Source organism: Balaenoptera musculus, chromosome 17, assembly GCF_009873245.2.
Source record: "Balaenoptera musculus isolate JJ_BM4_2016_0621 chromosome 17, mBalMus1.pri.v3, whole genome shotgun sequence".
Classification (NCBI taxonomy): domain Eukaryota; kingdom Metazoa; phylum Chordata; class Mammalia; order Artiodactyla; family Balaenopteridae; genus Balaenoptera; species Balaenoptera musculus.
This window is the reverse complement of record NC_045801.1, coordinates 26058550-26076776: the sequence shown is the minus strand read 5'-3', so window position 1 is coordinate 26076776 and position 18227 is coordinate 26058550. Positions and strand designations below refer to the sequence as shown.

At 33.9% G+C, this 18227-nt stretch overlaps 1 protein-coding gene across 3 annotated transcripts in view; it reads right to left on the bottom strand.

The window, feature by feature from the left end:
• The window catches only part of CSMD3 (CUB and Sushi multiple domains 3), a 1196954-nt gene that overhangs the window by 14780 nt on the left and 1163947 nt on the right, over positions 1 to 18227 (bottom strand). For all 3 annotated transcript variants that reach the window (XM_036830958.1, XM_036830959.1, XM_036830960.1), the window contains 4 exons: positions 13187 to 13298; positions 10888 to 11067; positions 7963 to 8028; positions 1680 to 1838 (listed from right to left, as the gene is read on the bottom strand). In XM_036830958.1, coding sequence (XP_036686853.1) covers positions 1680 to 1838; positions 7963 to 8028; positions 10888 to 11067; positions 13187 to 13298 — 517 coding nt within the window. The remainder of the gene's footprint in view (positions 1 to 1679; positions 1839 to 7962; positions 8029 to 10887; positions 11068 to 13186; positions 13299 to 18227) is intronic.

Below are 18227 nucleotides of genomic sequence, written 5' to 3'. Positions count from 1 at the left end.
TTGTCTGCCCCCATTGGCTAAGTTTGGTTCAATGGGTTGTGTTGGCTTCCTGGTGGAGGGGACTAGTGCCTGTGTTCTGGTGGATGAGGCTGGATCTTGTCTTTCTGGTGGGCATGACCCCAACCAGTGGTGTGTTTTGGGGTGTCTGTGAACTTATTATGATTTTATGCAGGCTCTCTGCTAATGGATGGGGCTGTGTTCCTGTCTTGCTAGTTGTTTGGCATAGGGTGTCCAGCACTGTAGCTTGCTGCTTGTTGAGTGGAGCTGGGTCTTAGCATTGAGATGGAGATCTCTGGGAGAGCTTTCACCATTTGGTATTATGTGGAGCTGGGAGATCTCTGGTGGACCAATGTCCTGAACTCAGCTCTCCCACCTCAGAGGCACAGGCCTGACACCCAGCTGGAGCACCAAGACCCTGTCAGCCACACGGCAGATCAACAAAAGTTCAAAAGCTTGACAATATCCTCTGTTGGCAAGGGTGTGGAGATACAGTCTCTCTTTTTCATTGCTAGTGAGAAGGCAAAAGGGTATAACCAACAACAACTCTGTCAGTATGTTTTCATCAACCAAATGAGCAATGCCAATGTGGGATGCCAGACCACTCACTCAGTGGAAGAATCCCAGGTTCAGGGGGGAAAGGCAGAGTGCAGGTAATATCTAGATATTGCTTGACACTTTACAGACTGTTCTCAATGGATTTCCCTTCTTTGCCGAGCTTCAAAGCTTCCAAGATCTTGGCAGCTAGGAAGTGAAAGGCAGAGGGAGGGAGCGCGGGGCAGGAGCAGCTCCTGGGCGTGTGCCCATGGGAGTCCAGATGCATTTCTAACATCTGAGGCATTAGTAATGGACTGGAAGGCAAAGAGCTGCTCTCTTAGAGCTTGTATTGCTGGAGTATAGACAAATCATGTCATGTCATATTATACTATACTACACTACACTATATACTACATTATACTATAATTCAAATATACTATAAAAATATACTATAATAATATACTATAATTTCAAATAGTGAAAAGAAGAAAATGAAACAAGATAAGACTGCCTACGACTAAGAGTGAGCCTATTTGTAATGTCAAAGCTACTTTAGATAGGGTCATCAGAAGTACTGTTGACAAGATGACATTTGAAGAAACATTTGAATGTCAGAAAAAACACAGTATTCAAAGATAATGAGGGAAGTGCATTAGATAGAGGAAACAGAAACCTGAGAAAGTTGAGCAGATGGATAGGGCTCTGGGTTCCGTTTGCCTGTTTAAGGTAGTGTAGCTCTACTTTTTCTGTCTTAAATTGTAGTGTCCTCCTAAACATTCTCATTTGAAGACATGATTTTGTAACCATAAAATAGCTTGCAAATCACCGATCCAGTCTCTTTGGTGTTATGAGAATAGAGAAGGAGTTAGTTATATTCAAATGAAAAGTTCTGTTCTATTTCATGACATGTCATTCTAGCCACATAAAAATATTCTTGAGGGAGCTTATTTCAGAATCACAGAGTTTTATATTTGTGTAGTAATATTCATGCATCAATCAAAAAAACAGAAAGCCTTGTTTCTGAATGAATTATGAATGTCATCAAAATATAGCAAATATTTCACAGTATAAAAATCACTAAAAAAATGATAAAATGATGGAAATGAAGGCATAAAGGCATTGTTTGCTGTTCTTTAAGGTGATACCTGAAAGTAGTAGTTCCATGTTGCTGTTACTGAGTGTTGCATTGACTCTCCCAGTGGAAGCATTGAAACTAGTAACTGTCAGGGTCATGGGTTGTTTCCTTCCTTTAAAATTGTAAGAGCCTTTCCATATATAATTTTGGGCAAACACATCATCAGGAACTGTGAATAGATTAAATAAACATACATGTTAATTTTACAGTGCCCTGTAAATATAAGCATTAAATACCAGATTAATGAGTATTAGTTTATTGAATAATCATATTTTTTCTAAATATACAATTATATAGAATGTACATTATAAAATGAATTCTTCACATAAGTGTTTTAATTTTTTTAGAACCAAAATAATAATCTAGATTTGTACATACATCATCAATGAGCGATAAATAAACAACACCAATTAAAGACATAAGACATATTTAGAATCCAGCAAAATATCAAGTTTACTTATATTTAGTTTCCTATAACAATATCTTTCTTTCAGAAGGAAAATAAAATGATTTTACTGGGCCAAGTCAGTCTATATACAAGTCCCAAGAGGCCTGCTTTTCTCCTAGCAGTAGGAATAGGTTCATAGGAAGAGCATAGAGTTAAAACGCCCCCTTGCAGAACAGCCTTGGAAGACATCAGGAGAGATGCTCATTTGACCCCTTTACAGAATACTGAGATCAGTTATTTCAATAATAGATGCTCCTGAAGAAGAACAGGGCTCTACCTGTTCTGCTCCTGACAGCTTTGAGGTTTACAGGTATTTTTAGAAATAAAAGAATTGTCACTAGAATTGGCTCTCATGGGAAAGAGATGAACTGTGGTAGAATCAAAGAATATTCTAATGTAAAACTTTCATCCAAATAAGAAACACTCTTAATGTTAAATGTAGACAAGTAAGACATTATATTTATATAAATTAGTTATGTAATTTATAGCTAATATAAATTAGGTATGTCAAAGTCTACTCAGATCCTGGTAAGAGACTGAGAGAGCTTCTATTAATTCTGTACATCACATTAAAGCACATCCTCAGAAATCAGCTATTCAAAAGAGCCTGCCTATTTGTGTGACTGAATGAATGACATGGATTTAGAGGAAAGCCTTTTTTTTTTTTTTCTAACAAGTTATTGACATTTGTCACCTGATTTTCTCTACATACATCACAGTTCTTACTGCTCAGATCACAGAGACTGTGTTACAAATTGTACATTCCCTGAATTCTACTCGGCCAACAAATAAAACAATACTATGGTAGAAGATGAACATAAAATGCACTCAAGAGTTGAGTTTTACTGAGTATTTCAACCAACATGATTATTTTTTTTCTATGATAATTCAGAAGCAATATAGCAGAAGGACCAGAAGTGCAGGCACTGGAACTAGACCGCGTGTATCTCAGTCCCTCCTCTACAACTTATAAACTGTGTGCTTTTCTCTACGCTACTTAATTCTCTAAACCTGAATTTCCTCATCATTGATGTGGGATTAACATAGAGTTATGAGGAAGATTAAATGAGATAATGAATATGAAGAGTTTTGATAAGTGTTAGTTGCTATCATTAGTATTATACAGGTAAAATAGGGAAACTGCGGGTCTCATAGATCATTACATAGTTGCTAATAAAATATATAGTGAACATGCAGTTAGTATCATGAAAAAGCCATAGTCCTGGCTCTGGGACCTTTGCCAAGTCATCCTTATAGTGGCACTTCCTCCCCAAACCTCAAACTACACAGCTATGCTCTGTATGTACAGGAGACCTTACCTAAAAATTTGGTACGGTGTATGGGTAAAAAGCCCTTGATTTGGTAAGCACCTTAAAGAGCAGTTAACTCAAAAATCATACCTAAAATAAATTTGGAGGAGGGAGTGACAAGCTAAATTATCCTGCATTAGAAAGATCTGGAATTTGGAGGTAATAGGCTCTTAGTTGTAGAGATAGGAGGAAGAGCAAGGGAGAAAGATGTTCTAACAGCAGTGTGAAGGCAAATAGTAGGCACTCAATAAATGTGTTATTCTTATCTTTCTGATTGTTTATTTTCCCTGGCCTGTATTATGCTTACTCTTTGCTACCCCTGAATATTTAATGAAAATCTGCTACACTTGGTGATCTTGTCATTGTGCTTGGGGGAATTAAGGAAGTTGGTTGAAGGAGACTAAAGAGAACCCCCGTGGCAGGAGAAAATAGCCATGGAAAGAAGTAGGTACCAGCAGCAGCAAAGAACATTGTATCAGGATTAATCACTGATGTGGTGGTAAATGTTTAACCACTGGCTCTCCAGAAAACAAACAAATCAACAAACTGGTTGTGCTATTTGCTGATTCTATAGTGTAAATATTCCCGTGATGTCAGATTTCAAACTATGAACATGACATCACTGAACGCAGAGTTTGGAAGAATGCCCAGAACTGGCTATGGCAAAGCTCTACCTGGCAGCTCCAGCATGCCACCACCACCCTCCACCTTTCTCACACATAACTGAGAAATGTAACTAATGATAGGATGGGAGAGACAGACACTATTTGGTCATTTAAATCCCTATTTACAAGGGGATGACAATACTTTCTATTGTTAAGTCTAATTTGAGATTTAAATGTGATTGTGTATTTGGCAGTTCTTTCTAAACTCTAAAATGCCATCTAACTATCACTGATGTGGAGCACAGTGAAAAGGAGGAAGACAATGATGGTTATGATCCTTATTTTTCAAGACAGTTTTGAATCTAAACTTTGCTTCATAGGCCTCATAGCATTGTCATATAGAGTATCATGTTCCTGACTCTGATATCACTGTCAAATTTAATTATTGTTACTTTGGAGTAATCTAATCATTATGTCATGATTTTAAATGAAATGATTCTGTTTTCCCACTTAAGATGACATTGTTCTAGAGTTTTATAGATATCTTCACTCAGGTTACAGAAATTCTTTTCCTTTCTAATTCATTAAAAGTTTTTAAAAATTATAAAACAGATGTTCAATCTTACAAAATAGTTTCTGTACAAGTATTTAGATGATCATAATTTAGATGATCATACATAATCATAATTTTTACATGTTAATCTCTTAATGTGATAGATTACTTTTAAAGATTATTTAACATGAAAATATCCCTGTAAATCTATCATTAACCCAATTTGGTAATGATGTGTCATCTTTACTATAATGTTGTACAGTTAACCCTTGAACAATATGGATTTGAACTGTGAGGGTCCACTTATACACAGATTTTTTTCAACAGTAAATACTATAGTACTACTGTACTGATCCGTGGTTAGTTGAATTCATGGATGCAGAATCACAGATATGAAGGAATCTTGGGTAAGGAGGAACCACATACTGAGGGTCAACGATAAGTTATATGCAGATTTTTGACTGCACTGAGGGCCAATGCCCCTAACCCACTTTCTGTTCAGGGTCAACTGTATTTGACTTGCTAAGGCTTTATGTAGGATTTTTTCATCTATAATCTTATGTCAAATGGGCCTGTAATTTTCTCTTTTTATAGTGTCTTCACCTGAGTTATTAGAGTTATGTTGGATCCATAAAATGAGGGTTTTTTTGGTAGTTTTTATAAAACTGGGATGATCTGTTCCTTCAAAATCTGGTAGAACTTATCAGTAGAGGCATATGGAACAGGTTTTTCCTTGTGGAAATAGCTTTCACTACTACTTTGTTATGGGATTATTCAAGTTTTCTCCTATTAGTTATGTTAAGATCCACTTTTCTAGTAATTTGTCAATATTTAAGTTTTTTAAAATTGACAGTTACAGTAGTTTTCTGTTATATATTGCTAATTTATTCAATCTACTCTATGTAGTTTTTCACATTTCCTTTTGAAATGTTACTTTTTGTTCCTTTCTTGATCAATCTTACCAGAAATTATTCACTTTGTACATTTTTTTTAAAGAACTACTTTTGACTCTGTTGAGATTCTTCTGTTATATCTTTGGTGTTTTTTTGGTTTGTTTGTTCATTTTTATTACATTGAGTTCTGCTTTCTTTTGATCATTCCATTATACTTTTTGTATCTTCTTAACAGGGACAGTTATTAATTCTAAGGCTTTCTTTTCTTCTAATGTAAGGGTTTAAGGCTTTATATTTCCCTCACATATTTACTTTTGCTCTAGTTTCCAAGTTTAGATATTTAGATTTTTCAGTATAACTAAGCTATATTGTTATATTTTCCATTTTAATTCCTTCTTCAATTCATGAGTTATTCATCGGTATTAATTTTGTTCTTAATTTCCAAACATTGAGGAATTTTAAAAATTTATCCATTTTCTTATTAACTTTTAACTGCATCATGGTCAGGTAAGACTAACTTTAATTTGAAATTTGTGGTTTTTTTATTACTTAATATATGATCAATTCTTATAGCTGTCACATGTGTCTTTAAAGAAAGTATATATTATTTAATTAGTTGATGAGAAATATATATATATATATTACATCAAACATGTTAGTTTTGTTGTTTAGTTCTTCCATATTCTTTAAAAAAATCTTTTGTCAGCCTGAAATATTTATTGGTAGCCATTGGCCATGTTTTGCCCAGGACAGTCTAGATTTATACTTGATATGCAGGAGCTATTATTCAGAGTACCCATCTGCTCCCAGATAAAGTATCTTTCTTGGAAAGTTCTGGGCACTGATTGACCATTGTGGTTTTCTTTCTTTCTTTTTTTTTTTTTTTTTTTTTAACCAGAAAAAAGTCCTTTAATCGTTAATGGTAAACATTTTAACAGTGGACATGAAATGAAAGGTCCAATGGAAGATATTTACCTAAAAATGAGGCAAACCTAGTCTTATATTGAACACATTTTGAGTTATAATTACAACCCTGCACTAAGTCTTTGTTTTTCTTTTTTTAAAAAGTTGTGGTAAACAGGAAATAACAAGTGTAGGTGAGGATGTGAAACCCTGGTACATTGCTGGTGGGAATGTAAAATGACGCAACTGCTTTGGAAAACAGTTTGGCAGTTTCTCAAAAAAGTTAAAACTAGAATTACCACATGATCCAGCAATTCTACTACCACCCAAAAGACTGGAAAGCAGGAAATCAAAAAGAATCTCGTATACTAGTGTTCACAGGATTATTCACACTAGCCAAAAAGGTGAAAACAATCCTAATGTCAGTGAACAGCTGAATGGATAAATAAAATATGGTATATACATTTAACAGAGCATTATCGAGTCAGACACAAAAGGACAAGCATTGTGTGATTCTTCTTATATGAAATACCTAGAATAGGGAAATTCATAGAGACAGAAAGTAGAATAGAGGTTACCAGGGGCTGGGACCATTGTGGTTTTCTGACTCCATGCAACACTTTCTCTCTCATGATGACATATTCTTTGGTCACCTTAGAGGAATTCAGTCTGTTTTCACTGACTGTTGAAAAAAATCAGTTTCTCAGACTGATTTTTTTTGGTAGGCAGTCCAGTTTAATAGCATGTACATTGAGAACTTCTGAAACCAACTAAAATTAGATTCTAACACTGTACCTGGCTTATTACAACTGGACCAAATCTATTTCCAAGGTAAAGATTAAATTCTGAGCCTTTAATTTTATGTGTAGCTTTTCATTCCTACCATGTAAATAAAATACATACTAACACATTAAAAAGAAGCTCTCATATACTGAGCCCTTACCATGAGCCAAGTACTTTGTGCTTCATTTTCATGAAGTTCATTCATATTAATCTAATCATTATGCCTTTTGTATAGATAAAGAAATGGAGGCTCAGATGTAGAAATTAACTTTTCCAAAGTCATAGGGTAGTCAGTGTATAACATGGGGATTACATCAAGGTTGTAGGACTTCAACGCCCATATTTTTAACGACTAAAAATTTTATTTTTAAATCAAATTACTGAAAATAAACTGGACAAGTTCTAGAAGTTGTTGAACTTTTACTCTCACTCCAAGTGTATTTGGTTCCTTCTTTAAAAAATTTACATTTAAAAATTATATGTAAATCTCATTTTAATTTTAATGTTTTAAATAAACCATTGCCATTATTTTATAGCTATCTACAGATACTCTTGATGGGAAATTTTATACAGACAACTATATACAATATTTTTGGAATATTAACATGTCACGGTATTACATTGCTTGAAGTTCGATATCTTATAATACAAATTTTCAAACTTCAAATTCCAAACAGTAAAATGCACAGTTTTCCCATACTGAAATATATTTTTCTAAACAAATGGTCACTTTGTCAATAAAACAGGAGATCACCTTTAGAAATCATGACTACTAGAAAAACAACTGAAATTACTAACCACTTAGCTTTGGGCTGGGTGTTCCTAGCGCAGGTCTAGGATCTTTCACCAATATTTTGGAACCAGCTATGAAAAGAAACAAAAATGTTTATAAAATTTAATATAATTAATAACACACAGACACACACACACAGTTTGATGCACTGTCACTTTTATTCTTTGACATATCATATAGTTTTCTCCAAAATGTTCTGTTCACTATAGCATCTCAGTCCTCACTCAGCACTTCTGTTGTTCAGCTAACAACTTCTATAATTATCCCCATTATAGTCCAGTGGGGCAAAGGGAATATCAGTGCTGCCTTAGTATTTTGGGGTCTTGTTTCTTATTTTAAAGGCATAAACCAACATGGAAACAGTTGATTCCAACATGGAAGTTGAGGGCTGAGGGTATGTTCCTGTTGCTTAAAGGCAAATAATTTGGATAGGTTTCATGTTTAAGAGTTAAAAATTGTTGGGAATTCCCTGGCGGTGCAGTGGTTAGGACTTGGCCCTTTTCCTGCTCGGGCCCAGGTTTGATCCCTGGACAGGGAACTAAGATCCCACAAGCTGTGCGGCATGGCCAAAAAAAAGAAAAAAGAAAAAAAGAGTTAAAAATTGTTAAGGTATCCCATGATGTCATAAGAAATTGGCTAGTCTCAAAGGTAAAGAGTTAAACTAAAGTTTCTAAGTCAAACCAAAAGGAGCTCAGAATCATGTGGGGTGCTGAAAGTGCCTGCAAAGTTGAAGCAGCTGTGATATGTAGTGCTTGTAGACCTGTAAAGACTTACATCTTTTTCCTAAGAACAATGTAATGTCTTTAAAGGTTTTAAGGGGAAGTTATTTGGGTGAACATCACCTTGGCTGCAAGGTGGAGAACAATTTGGAAAGGAGTGGGTATTGATTTGGGCAGAGAAGTTAGAAGGCCATTTCAGTAGTCTCAGTAGAGATAATGCTGAGTTAGGTTACCGTAGCAGTGATGATAAACTCAAAAGTGGATAGAATTTTTTTAAACCTACTAAAATTCTGGTGGATTTAAAAAGACAAGAAGATGGCAAAGGTGACTACTAGATTTCTATTTATTATGTGATGATGGTACCACTGAGTTAGGGAACATCAAGAGAAGACTTATGGTGAAGGGAAATTGATGAGTTAGATTTGCATATATTATTTAAATGTCTTTGAGAAATTCAAGAAGAGATATTAGGTAAGAAATTGAACATATAAGTCTGGAGCTAAGAGAAGATAAATGAGCTAGAAATATTAATTAGTAAATAACCTTCAAAGAGGAAACTTTAAGTCATTGGCTTGAATGAGATCAGATCACCTAGGGAGAGAACACAGAGTGAAAAGAACAGAAGACTAAGAACTGAGCTTTAGAAAAAATGGGTAGAAAACATTAAGCTTAAAAAGGAAATGGAGAATAGGTAGCCAGAAATTTGAGGAGATAAAATATTTATTTATTCAACAAATATTGATTGAACACTTTTCACATATAAGGCACTGATCTAGTGGTTAAAATTACAGTTGTAAATACTTTGACAAAGTTTCTTTTTTTTTTTTTTACATTAGAGAACCCTAAAATGGGCCATATTTAGATTTATTAAAGTTTCTTTTTTCCTTTTTTTTGTTTTTTTCTTTTGAGCTTATATTCTAGTGGGGGAAGGGCAGATGAAGGGACAGGAGAGTGGAGAAAGACAATAACAAGTAAACAAATAAAAGAATAAGATCTCACACAGAAGGGATTCCTATCATGAAAAATTTTGAAAAAAACCTGTAATGTTCTAGCTAAGAGAAGAGAGTGAAAACATTTCAAGGGGAGAAAGTCATTCACATTTGTGAAGGCTACAAGACATAAAGAATTAGAAGGACTAAAAAACAAAAAGAATGTATTGATGGCTTTATCAAGAATTCTAGAAAAACCTCCTTTGTTCCTTCTTCTGGAAACACAACCCTTTTTTCCTCTGGTAAACTCATTACATCTTGTTCAGATGGGGATTGTCCTGATCAAGCAAAGCAGCAACATGGGTGGACACATCACCTAGATCTGGTCAAACTGTCATATCATTGTGGCTGAGAAATGAATTTGGAGATGGATTCCATTAAAAATTGTGGCAATCAGACTTTCATATAGTGCTATCCTGACCAAGTTTTGGGAAAGACTCTTTCTACTAGGGTTATTCTACCAGAAGGATATAAACCCAGGAATGCTGGCAGCAATTTTCCCTACTATAGTGGGTTGAATAGCACATGCTCCAAATTCATGTTCACTAGGAACCTCAGAACATGACCTTATTTGGAAACAGAGTCTTTGAAGATGTAATTCGGTGAGAATCTTGAGGTGAAATATTCCTGAAACAATCCCTAAATCCAATGACTAGTGTTTTTATAAGAAGAGAACAGGACATATAGAGATACATAGGAAAGAAGGCCATGTGAAGATAGAGGTCGAAATTGTAGTGAGGCATTTATGAGCCAAGGAATGCCAGGGATAGCCAGAAGCTATACCAAGCTCGAAGGAGGTAAGGAATGATTTTTCCCTAGCGCCTTCAGAGGATACATGGCCTTGTTGACACCTTGATTTTGGACTTCTGGCTTTCAGAACTGTGAGAGAATAAATTCCTATTCTTTTAAGTCACCCAGCTTGTGGTACTTTGCTATGGCAGCCTTAGAAAACTAATATACCTACTGTGAATAGAGAACTAGGAAAAGTAATAAAGGCAAGAATTAAAAATAGAGCATGGAAAAGAAGCTATAAAAAGACCTGAATAATATTTCTGTGCCCCTGGATCCAAAAGTGTCTACATCACTCCTACTCTTAGAGTTGGCGAACAAATTTACCTTGTTCCTAAGCTAATTTAAATTGATTTTTTTTTGTCTCTTGTATCTGAGGAAAGCTTAAACAGTACAAAATCTTCTGTTGAAAGCTTTTAGAGAGAAAACGTACCTTCACAAACAGGAACTTTTCCACTCCAGGTGTTATCAGATCTACACACTCTATGTTCTGTTCCACCTGCTAAGAAGAAGCCAGGCTGGCAGGTATAAATTAATGTATACCCATGGGATGGAAGGTCCATTCCTACTACATTTGCATGAGCAGGAGTTTCTGGCTGTTTACAGCTGTGGGCTATATTAAGAAAAGGGAAAAAATGTTCATTTTTATAGACATGTTAAGAAAATTTTGAGACCGGAGTCACAATATATTTTTATAGGTATGCTAATGCCTTTATATAAATATACCTTTAGTTATTCTCATGAATCAAGGAAAGCTTATCAATGTAAATGTAAATGTTGTTTTCATAGACTAGCATTTCATAAATGATCATCTGTGGAACACTGGTGGTTGTTAACAGATAAACTGAGAGAAAAAATAAAAGACTAACTCTGGATAATTAAGCTAATAAATGTATACTATATCACCATTTTAGAGAGTCACAATATATATTAGCATTTTAAAGGATCTAATAAGTCCTGCTTAAGATAAGTTTTAAAGTTGATCAAACTCAGATTTTCTATACCAGTTTAGGAAATATTAATATATAATTTTTTATTTATTATATTTATTTTAAATTAAAAAACATGTCTTCTAAAGGTAAATTCAACCACCATTCAGTACGTTGCTCTGATATTCATATTTCCTAATGTACAATTAGGAAAGTACAATTTAATAAGTACAATTAATAATTTTTTGCATATGGGATTTTCTGGCCATATTTTGGGTCCGTATGCTAGCAGTATCTTTTCATTCATTTAATTTTTTGATTCCACTATACCTGCACTTATGGCACTCCCTGACCCTGCTGCTCAGTTCACCTGTTTTGTGTCTTATGATGACCATTCCCTTCTTAATCAGAAATAGATGCTACAAAGAATTCTCCCCCTAAGTAAGATAACATTTCTGATCATTTGTTCATGGATATAGACCCTTAAAGATGGTCTCTGAGAAAAAGTGTTCTGTGGACAAATTTGTTTGGAAAAAATTTTTTCCATTTGTTTCCTAGTGGATATGTACTAAGCTATAAATAATAGCTAATATTTTTAACACTATGTGAAAAACATTTTGTTATGTGGCTTATATTTAATATAATTCAGTTAATAAAATTTCATTCTCATTGGGGAAATACTGCTAAGAATAAACACAAATAGTCTGTTTCTGCTACATTCTTAAGCCCCAGTATGCACCTATTAGATATTCTGAGATGCTCTGCAATAACAGAAGCCGTTTAATTTTATTTAAATCATCATATCCCACATGCAGGTCATCAAAGAATCTTGGTTTACTATGAAATACCTAGGTACATCCCACACAGCTGTTCTAAAGTACGTACACACTCTGAGGAATTCTCTTTTAAGGAATTTTGCCGTATTTAAATATAAGCCAGCCAGGCATGTGACATGACTTCTCAGTGGAGTGTTCTGCTGCTTTTCAGTAAACTGAGGATCCACAGGGGCCCCTGTGATTATTTGGGTGGTTCTGAACAGGGATGGAGTAAATTCACAGGACTTATTTGGACTTCAGCAAATCCTAAAAGCTAGAAACCATTCTGATGAGTATTTCTATTCCTGCTTACTCTTCATTTTTCTCCCCCGCAAAAAAGATGGAGAGGAAATAAAAAGAGGAAGTAGGAGGGAAAAAAGAGATAACTCACTAGCTAAAATTTATTTCTAACTGTATTCAGAAAAAACTGTTTAGTGATCTTTGATCTTATTCAATCTGTATAGCAAGTGCTTTCAACTTAGGGTCAGTGCACATTTAGAAGCTCTAGGAAATCCTAAGTAGTATTCAAATTTTTGGTTAAGGTATTCATGCATATATCCTTTCATGGACATTTCTAGTTTTCCTCAGGTTCTCAGAGAGTTTCACAAGTGAAAAAGATTGAGTCACTACTATGTTGGAGCCTCCTGTATCTCACAAGTACTTCAGATACATAGGTGCAGATCTATGAACCTAAAAAATAATCATCATCTAAAACTATCTGGTGACCATCTGAACGCAATTACAAGAGCTTTTTAAAAAGAACAAAATTTTGCCCGGTGCCTTCTGACTTCTTAAAGAATAATGCTCCCCACTAGGCATGGGGGTAGCAGTAAAACACTATATGCATGAATTATATTTTATAATAACCTAAAAAAACAATGTGATACCTCTTTTACATACATATAAGTTTATTTTTCACACATGGAAGAAAAAATGCATATAAATTCTTATCCTTCATAAGTATAATTTTCTTAGCCACAATACTTACGTATGCACTCAGGCTGAATTCCACTCCACGTGAGGTCAGGAAGGCAAGTACGTGTTGTAGACCCTTGGAGAAGATGTCCTTTTTTACAGTGGAACTGTACAACACTTCCTACCTATAGCAAATTACAGAGAGAAAAACAAATGTCCCAATGCAACTTCAAATACAGCAACAGATAGAAAAAAAACATGGACAAGAAAATGCTTTCAAAAAAAATTCTGCAAGGTAGAGGTTGGAAGGAAAAGAAACTGAAATTTGATTTAAAATAAAATTGGGGAAAAAGACGAAAGAAAAAAAACTTAGATCTCTTTGTGTGCATATCATCATCAAATACTTGAATATAATGTATACATAGGTGCCAAATATTTGCCATGGTAATTTGAAGAAAATATATGATACCAAAAGGCCAATAAGCTACATATGAATATAAGATAGACAGACAGAGAGTTAAATAAAGACAGATAAATGAAGATGGATAAAGGCAGATACGGAAATAAAGATAGCTAACAACACAAGAGGCAGTGAATATGTAAGACAGTAAATGCAATATGAGATTGGACATAAAGGTGTTTATTGAAGGTTGGATTGGTAACAGAAAAATACAATGGAAGACACGCTATTTGCATTAAGCTTTTAAGGGATGTGTAATTTAGATAAATATATAGAACAATGGTTCTCAAAGTGTGGTCCCCAGACCAGTAACCTCAGCATAACCTAGGAATTTGTTAGAAATGCCAATACTGGAAACTTAGCTGAGACCCACTGAATCAGAAACTCTTAGGGTAGCAACCAGCAATTTGTGTTTTAAAAAGCCCTCCAAGTGATTTTAATGCAAACTAACATTTGAAAACAACTGATATAAGTAGAAAAGATAAGAATATTATGAGAAAATGTCTGGTGGTTAAAACATACATCATATAGTTTAGGAAAAATGACAGCACTTTTGATTGGTTATCAGATATAATTTACACAGTGAGCTGGGAATTTGGGAGTAAAGTAGAAAGCTGTGAGATATAGGTAAAAAAGAAAACAGACCCCAGAGGAGTGTATACTCGGCTTTAACTTTGACTCTGATCTTGAATAAGGTATATCTCCTCTTTGAGGCTTAACTCTCTCTATATAAAGATGATATTATTTCTCTTGCGACTTAAGGATTAAATAAAATAGGATATAAAATTCGCTCCACATGGGCATGGAACATAAGCTTTAAATAAATTCCAGCTATAATTATTAAGTCAGAGACATAAAAATCAGTTTCTGAAGACTCTCAAATAGCAGGCTATAGCATTTGAATTTTGAAAATAAAAACATAAAGTTGCTAAAGCTTTCAGAGCAACTAAATTTTATGTAGAAAATAGTATCTTTGAAAAATTAAACTAACGACTGTATGGAGAAACTATGAAACAAAAAGAATGATGAACAGTAATTCTAATTATGAGGCTGGAATTGCCACTTTAGATTTGAGTGGATAAAGCTTGACCAACTTGTGGCAATAGACATGGGAAGGAAGTTGTTTACTCAAAATACATTAAAAGGAAAAATCATCAGGATTTATTAAATGATTAGAGGCGGAGGAGAAGATAAGGGGTATTTAGAGTCTGCCACTTCAGCCTTCCCCAGCATATGGAGTCTGACAATGTTCAATTGCTGTCTTAGGGCTTTTCACATAGACTGTGTTTCCTTTTCTCCCCATTAGTTCCTACTCCCACCTGCTAAAGCAACATGAGGCTAAGCTTAATGTGACATAATTTGATACAAGATTCCACTTGGACCTTGAGACTAGCTATATTCCACCATCTTTCATATTCTCGTTATCACCCAGAACTATGCTACAGTTGAAACGTTCAGTTCTAATAGTCATTCTCTTATAACAACCTTTATCCTTCCAGTTATCTCATATTATGCCTTCCATGACAGCATCATCTCTGCATCCAGGAGATCTCTTGTCTTCTTAATGCCCGATTTTGTCCAGGGCTACTACATTGCTCCACTCCAGGGAGCACTTTTCATGCTGTATTCAATATAATCCTTCAAACTGTGCTCCAGAGCATGCCATTCACATACTCCCTGAAGTTGTGCAATATGGTGCTACAGATTTTTACTTCCTCATATAGTTTATACAACTGATCATGTGGACTTTGCAATTCCATCCTTTAGTCAAACTGGCTCTACAAAACCCATCACCTCTACCAATCCAGCAATCTTACTTTAGGCTAGATCTCAGTTAATGGCCAGCCTTCACCCATAAATCTCCCCTCATTTAATCTACCACCAGAGACTGACAATTTTATCTCCTAAATCTTTCTCAAACTGTCCCCTTCCCTCTTTTCCCACGTACACATCTTGTTTTAGTCCTCAACATGGTTTCTCAATGGTTCTCAAACTTTAGTAGATAACATAATCACCAGAAGGACTTATCCAAACACAGAGAGCTGAGCCCCCCTCAGGAATTTCTGACTGGGTAATCTGAGGGAGACCCCAAAATCCACATTTCCAACAAGTTCCCAGGTAATACTGCTGCTGCTGGCCAGGGATCACGCTTTGAGAATTACTGTTATAGCCAATTATAATAATCATCTAACTTGTCTCCACTTCTCCAGTCTTGACCCCACTGAATTTATTTTTCACTCTAAAGTCAGAGTGATTTATTCAACATGAAAGTTTTACTTTATCATTATCCTTCTTAAAATCTTTACTGGCTTATCCCACATAAGATAAAGTTACATTATGTTAACTTGGTGGATAAAAGCTTCCATAAACTGATCACTAGCTGTCTCTAGCATCACCATTGACCACTTACTTTTACTCAAATTGTGCTCATATAATATTGAATTTTTGTAGTTCCCATAATGCATGCATATTTTTACACTGTCCCTCCCACATGGAATGCATTTCCCAACTATTTTTTCCTAGATCTTACCCTAAAAGATTTAGCTCAGACAAAATTCCTAGAAAGCTTTCCCTGCAGGAAGCAGACTAGGAAAGCTGTCTCTTATGTGCTTCATTAGCTCCTTTCAATGTTATCAATATTATCAACCTATCCTATAAAATCATCTATTCCATCTGACCCACACACCAAAATGTTAGCTCCTCTCAGCCAAGGACCATATGTTATTCACCAGTATACACCAAGAGCTTAGAAAAATGTCTTGAAAATGTTGGAGCAACTGAAGGAATGGGGACTAAGAACTTAGTATAAAATTATTTGATTACTTAAAAAGATTTAACACGTCTATCAGTTTCTTAAAATGTAGTGATATCCCTTCCATACTTTAATTAACATAAAGTTAAATCATTATTTGTTCTTTGAAGAGTACATTTGGGTTATTTCATCAACCTTTATATTAGTAAGGAATGAGAAACATGATGGATTACATACACTTTTTTTTTTACTTCTAAGACTTTTTCCTCATGTCTGTAACCTTTTCTGAAATCACAATAAATACTGCTTTACATATTAACCAGATACCATAGAACTAAAATCTATTTAAAGTTTTTCTATATATCATTAACACATTTAATAACAAAATTTTTGTCAAATGCACGAATACTTATACCTAATATTTAAGATACCTAGAGTTATACAAATTTAGTAACTGATTTTTATTCAGCATTGTTGTATTCAAATCATCAAAATTTTCTCTAAATATTAGTGAATTAATAATTTTGCCAGTGATAAATCCACTTAATAGTATATTTTACATATCTCTCCATCCTTTTCCAACTTGTCATGTAAATTCCTCTGACTATAAATAATTTCTAACATAAATAATATAATTTGAATATTTGTAGAAAAATAAGTAACATTATAAAATTTTCCATTATATAATTTTAAAAATTCTTGTAAAATAATTTATGTACAATTTTCCTGCCAATATTTACTAATAAAAGTGCTATTTGTATAAGCAATTATATACAATGTAAATATTAATTTTAAAAATTATTTTTATATCAAGATTTTAAAAAATCCATATCAAGTTTTAATTGCAGTTAATGGTTAAATAAAATTTTCTTTAAATTACCCCAAATTAGCATGTTGTTTACAAATGCATTATAAAATTATAAGACATGTCTAATTAGTAAATATGACTTACCTTCTTTAACTCTTTATTCCCTCTTTTAAATGTTACAGTTCAGTTCCTTAGTCATGAAGTTAGAGATCTAATCATATGATTAATCAAAATTTTAGAAATTTAAAACATTCTGAATAAGATCTATCTCCCCTTTCATGATGTTTTATAGCAAATTACTCTTACTTTGCTAGAATTTTCATCACTGTATTTTTTTGTGTCTGATTTTCAATATCAAATATTTGCTTAACTAGAGTATGCAGTATGGTTCCTAGCAACTTATCAAAATATATATATAATAAAGGAATCAAATATTCATATGCTCCCTCTGTAATATATTTTAAACAACTATTTTATATTAGTATTTTTATTATGTTTATATTAAATACTTTACCCAAGAAAAGTTGAGGTAGCTTCTAATAAAATTTTAATACATTAAAATTAATAAAATTTAAGTAGAAAGGCAGGATCATAAAAATGAAAGGATAACACATATACTTAAGATGAGGTGCAAGGGATTTTCACTGACTGAGCATCAATTCTGAGCTTCCTGAATGAGAAAAACAGAATTAAGGTGTTTTATCAGTTTTATTAAAAAGTAATCAGAAGACTTTAATTTTAAATGTTTAATTTTACTTTTTTGTTTTAAAATTCATGTTATGATATTCACCATTTAAGGTAATAAAACACTATGTAACACACCTGCCTCATTCAATGTACTTATGTACTTATTTCAATTATAGACTGGAAGTCATACATAATCACCATGGTTGTTTTGTATTTTTTATTTTGGAAAAGTCATTTAATCTAAAAATCATATTTCCATTCATTTCACAGGGATTGTCACATGAACCAACCAAACATAAGAAAGCCAAGTTTCAGAGGCTACTCAACAGAATCTGTATTTCTTTACAGATATGCTTAGAGATGCAAAGGCACATTTTTTCTTCTTTTGAAGCCTGAAATGGCAAAAC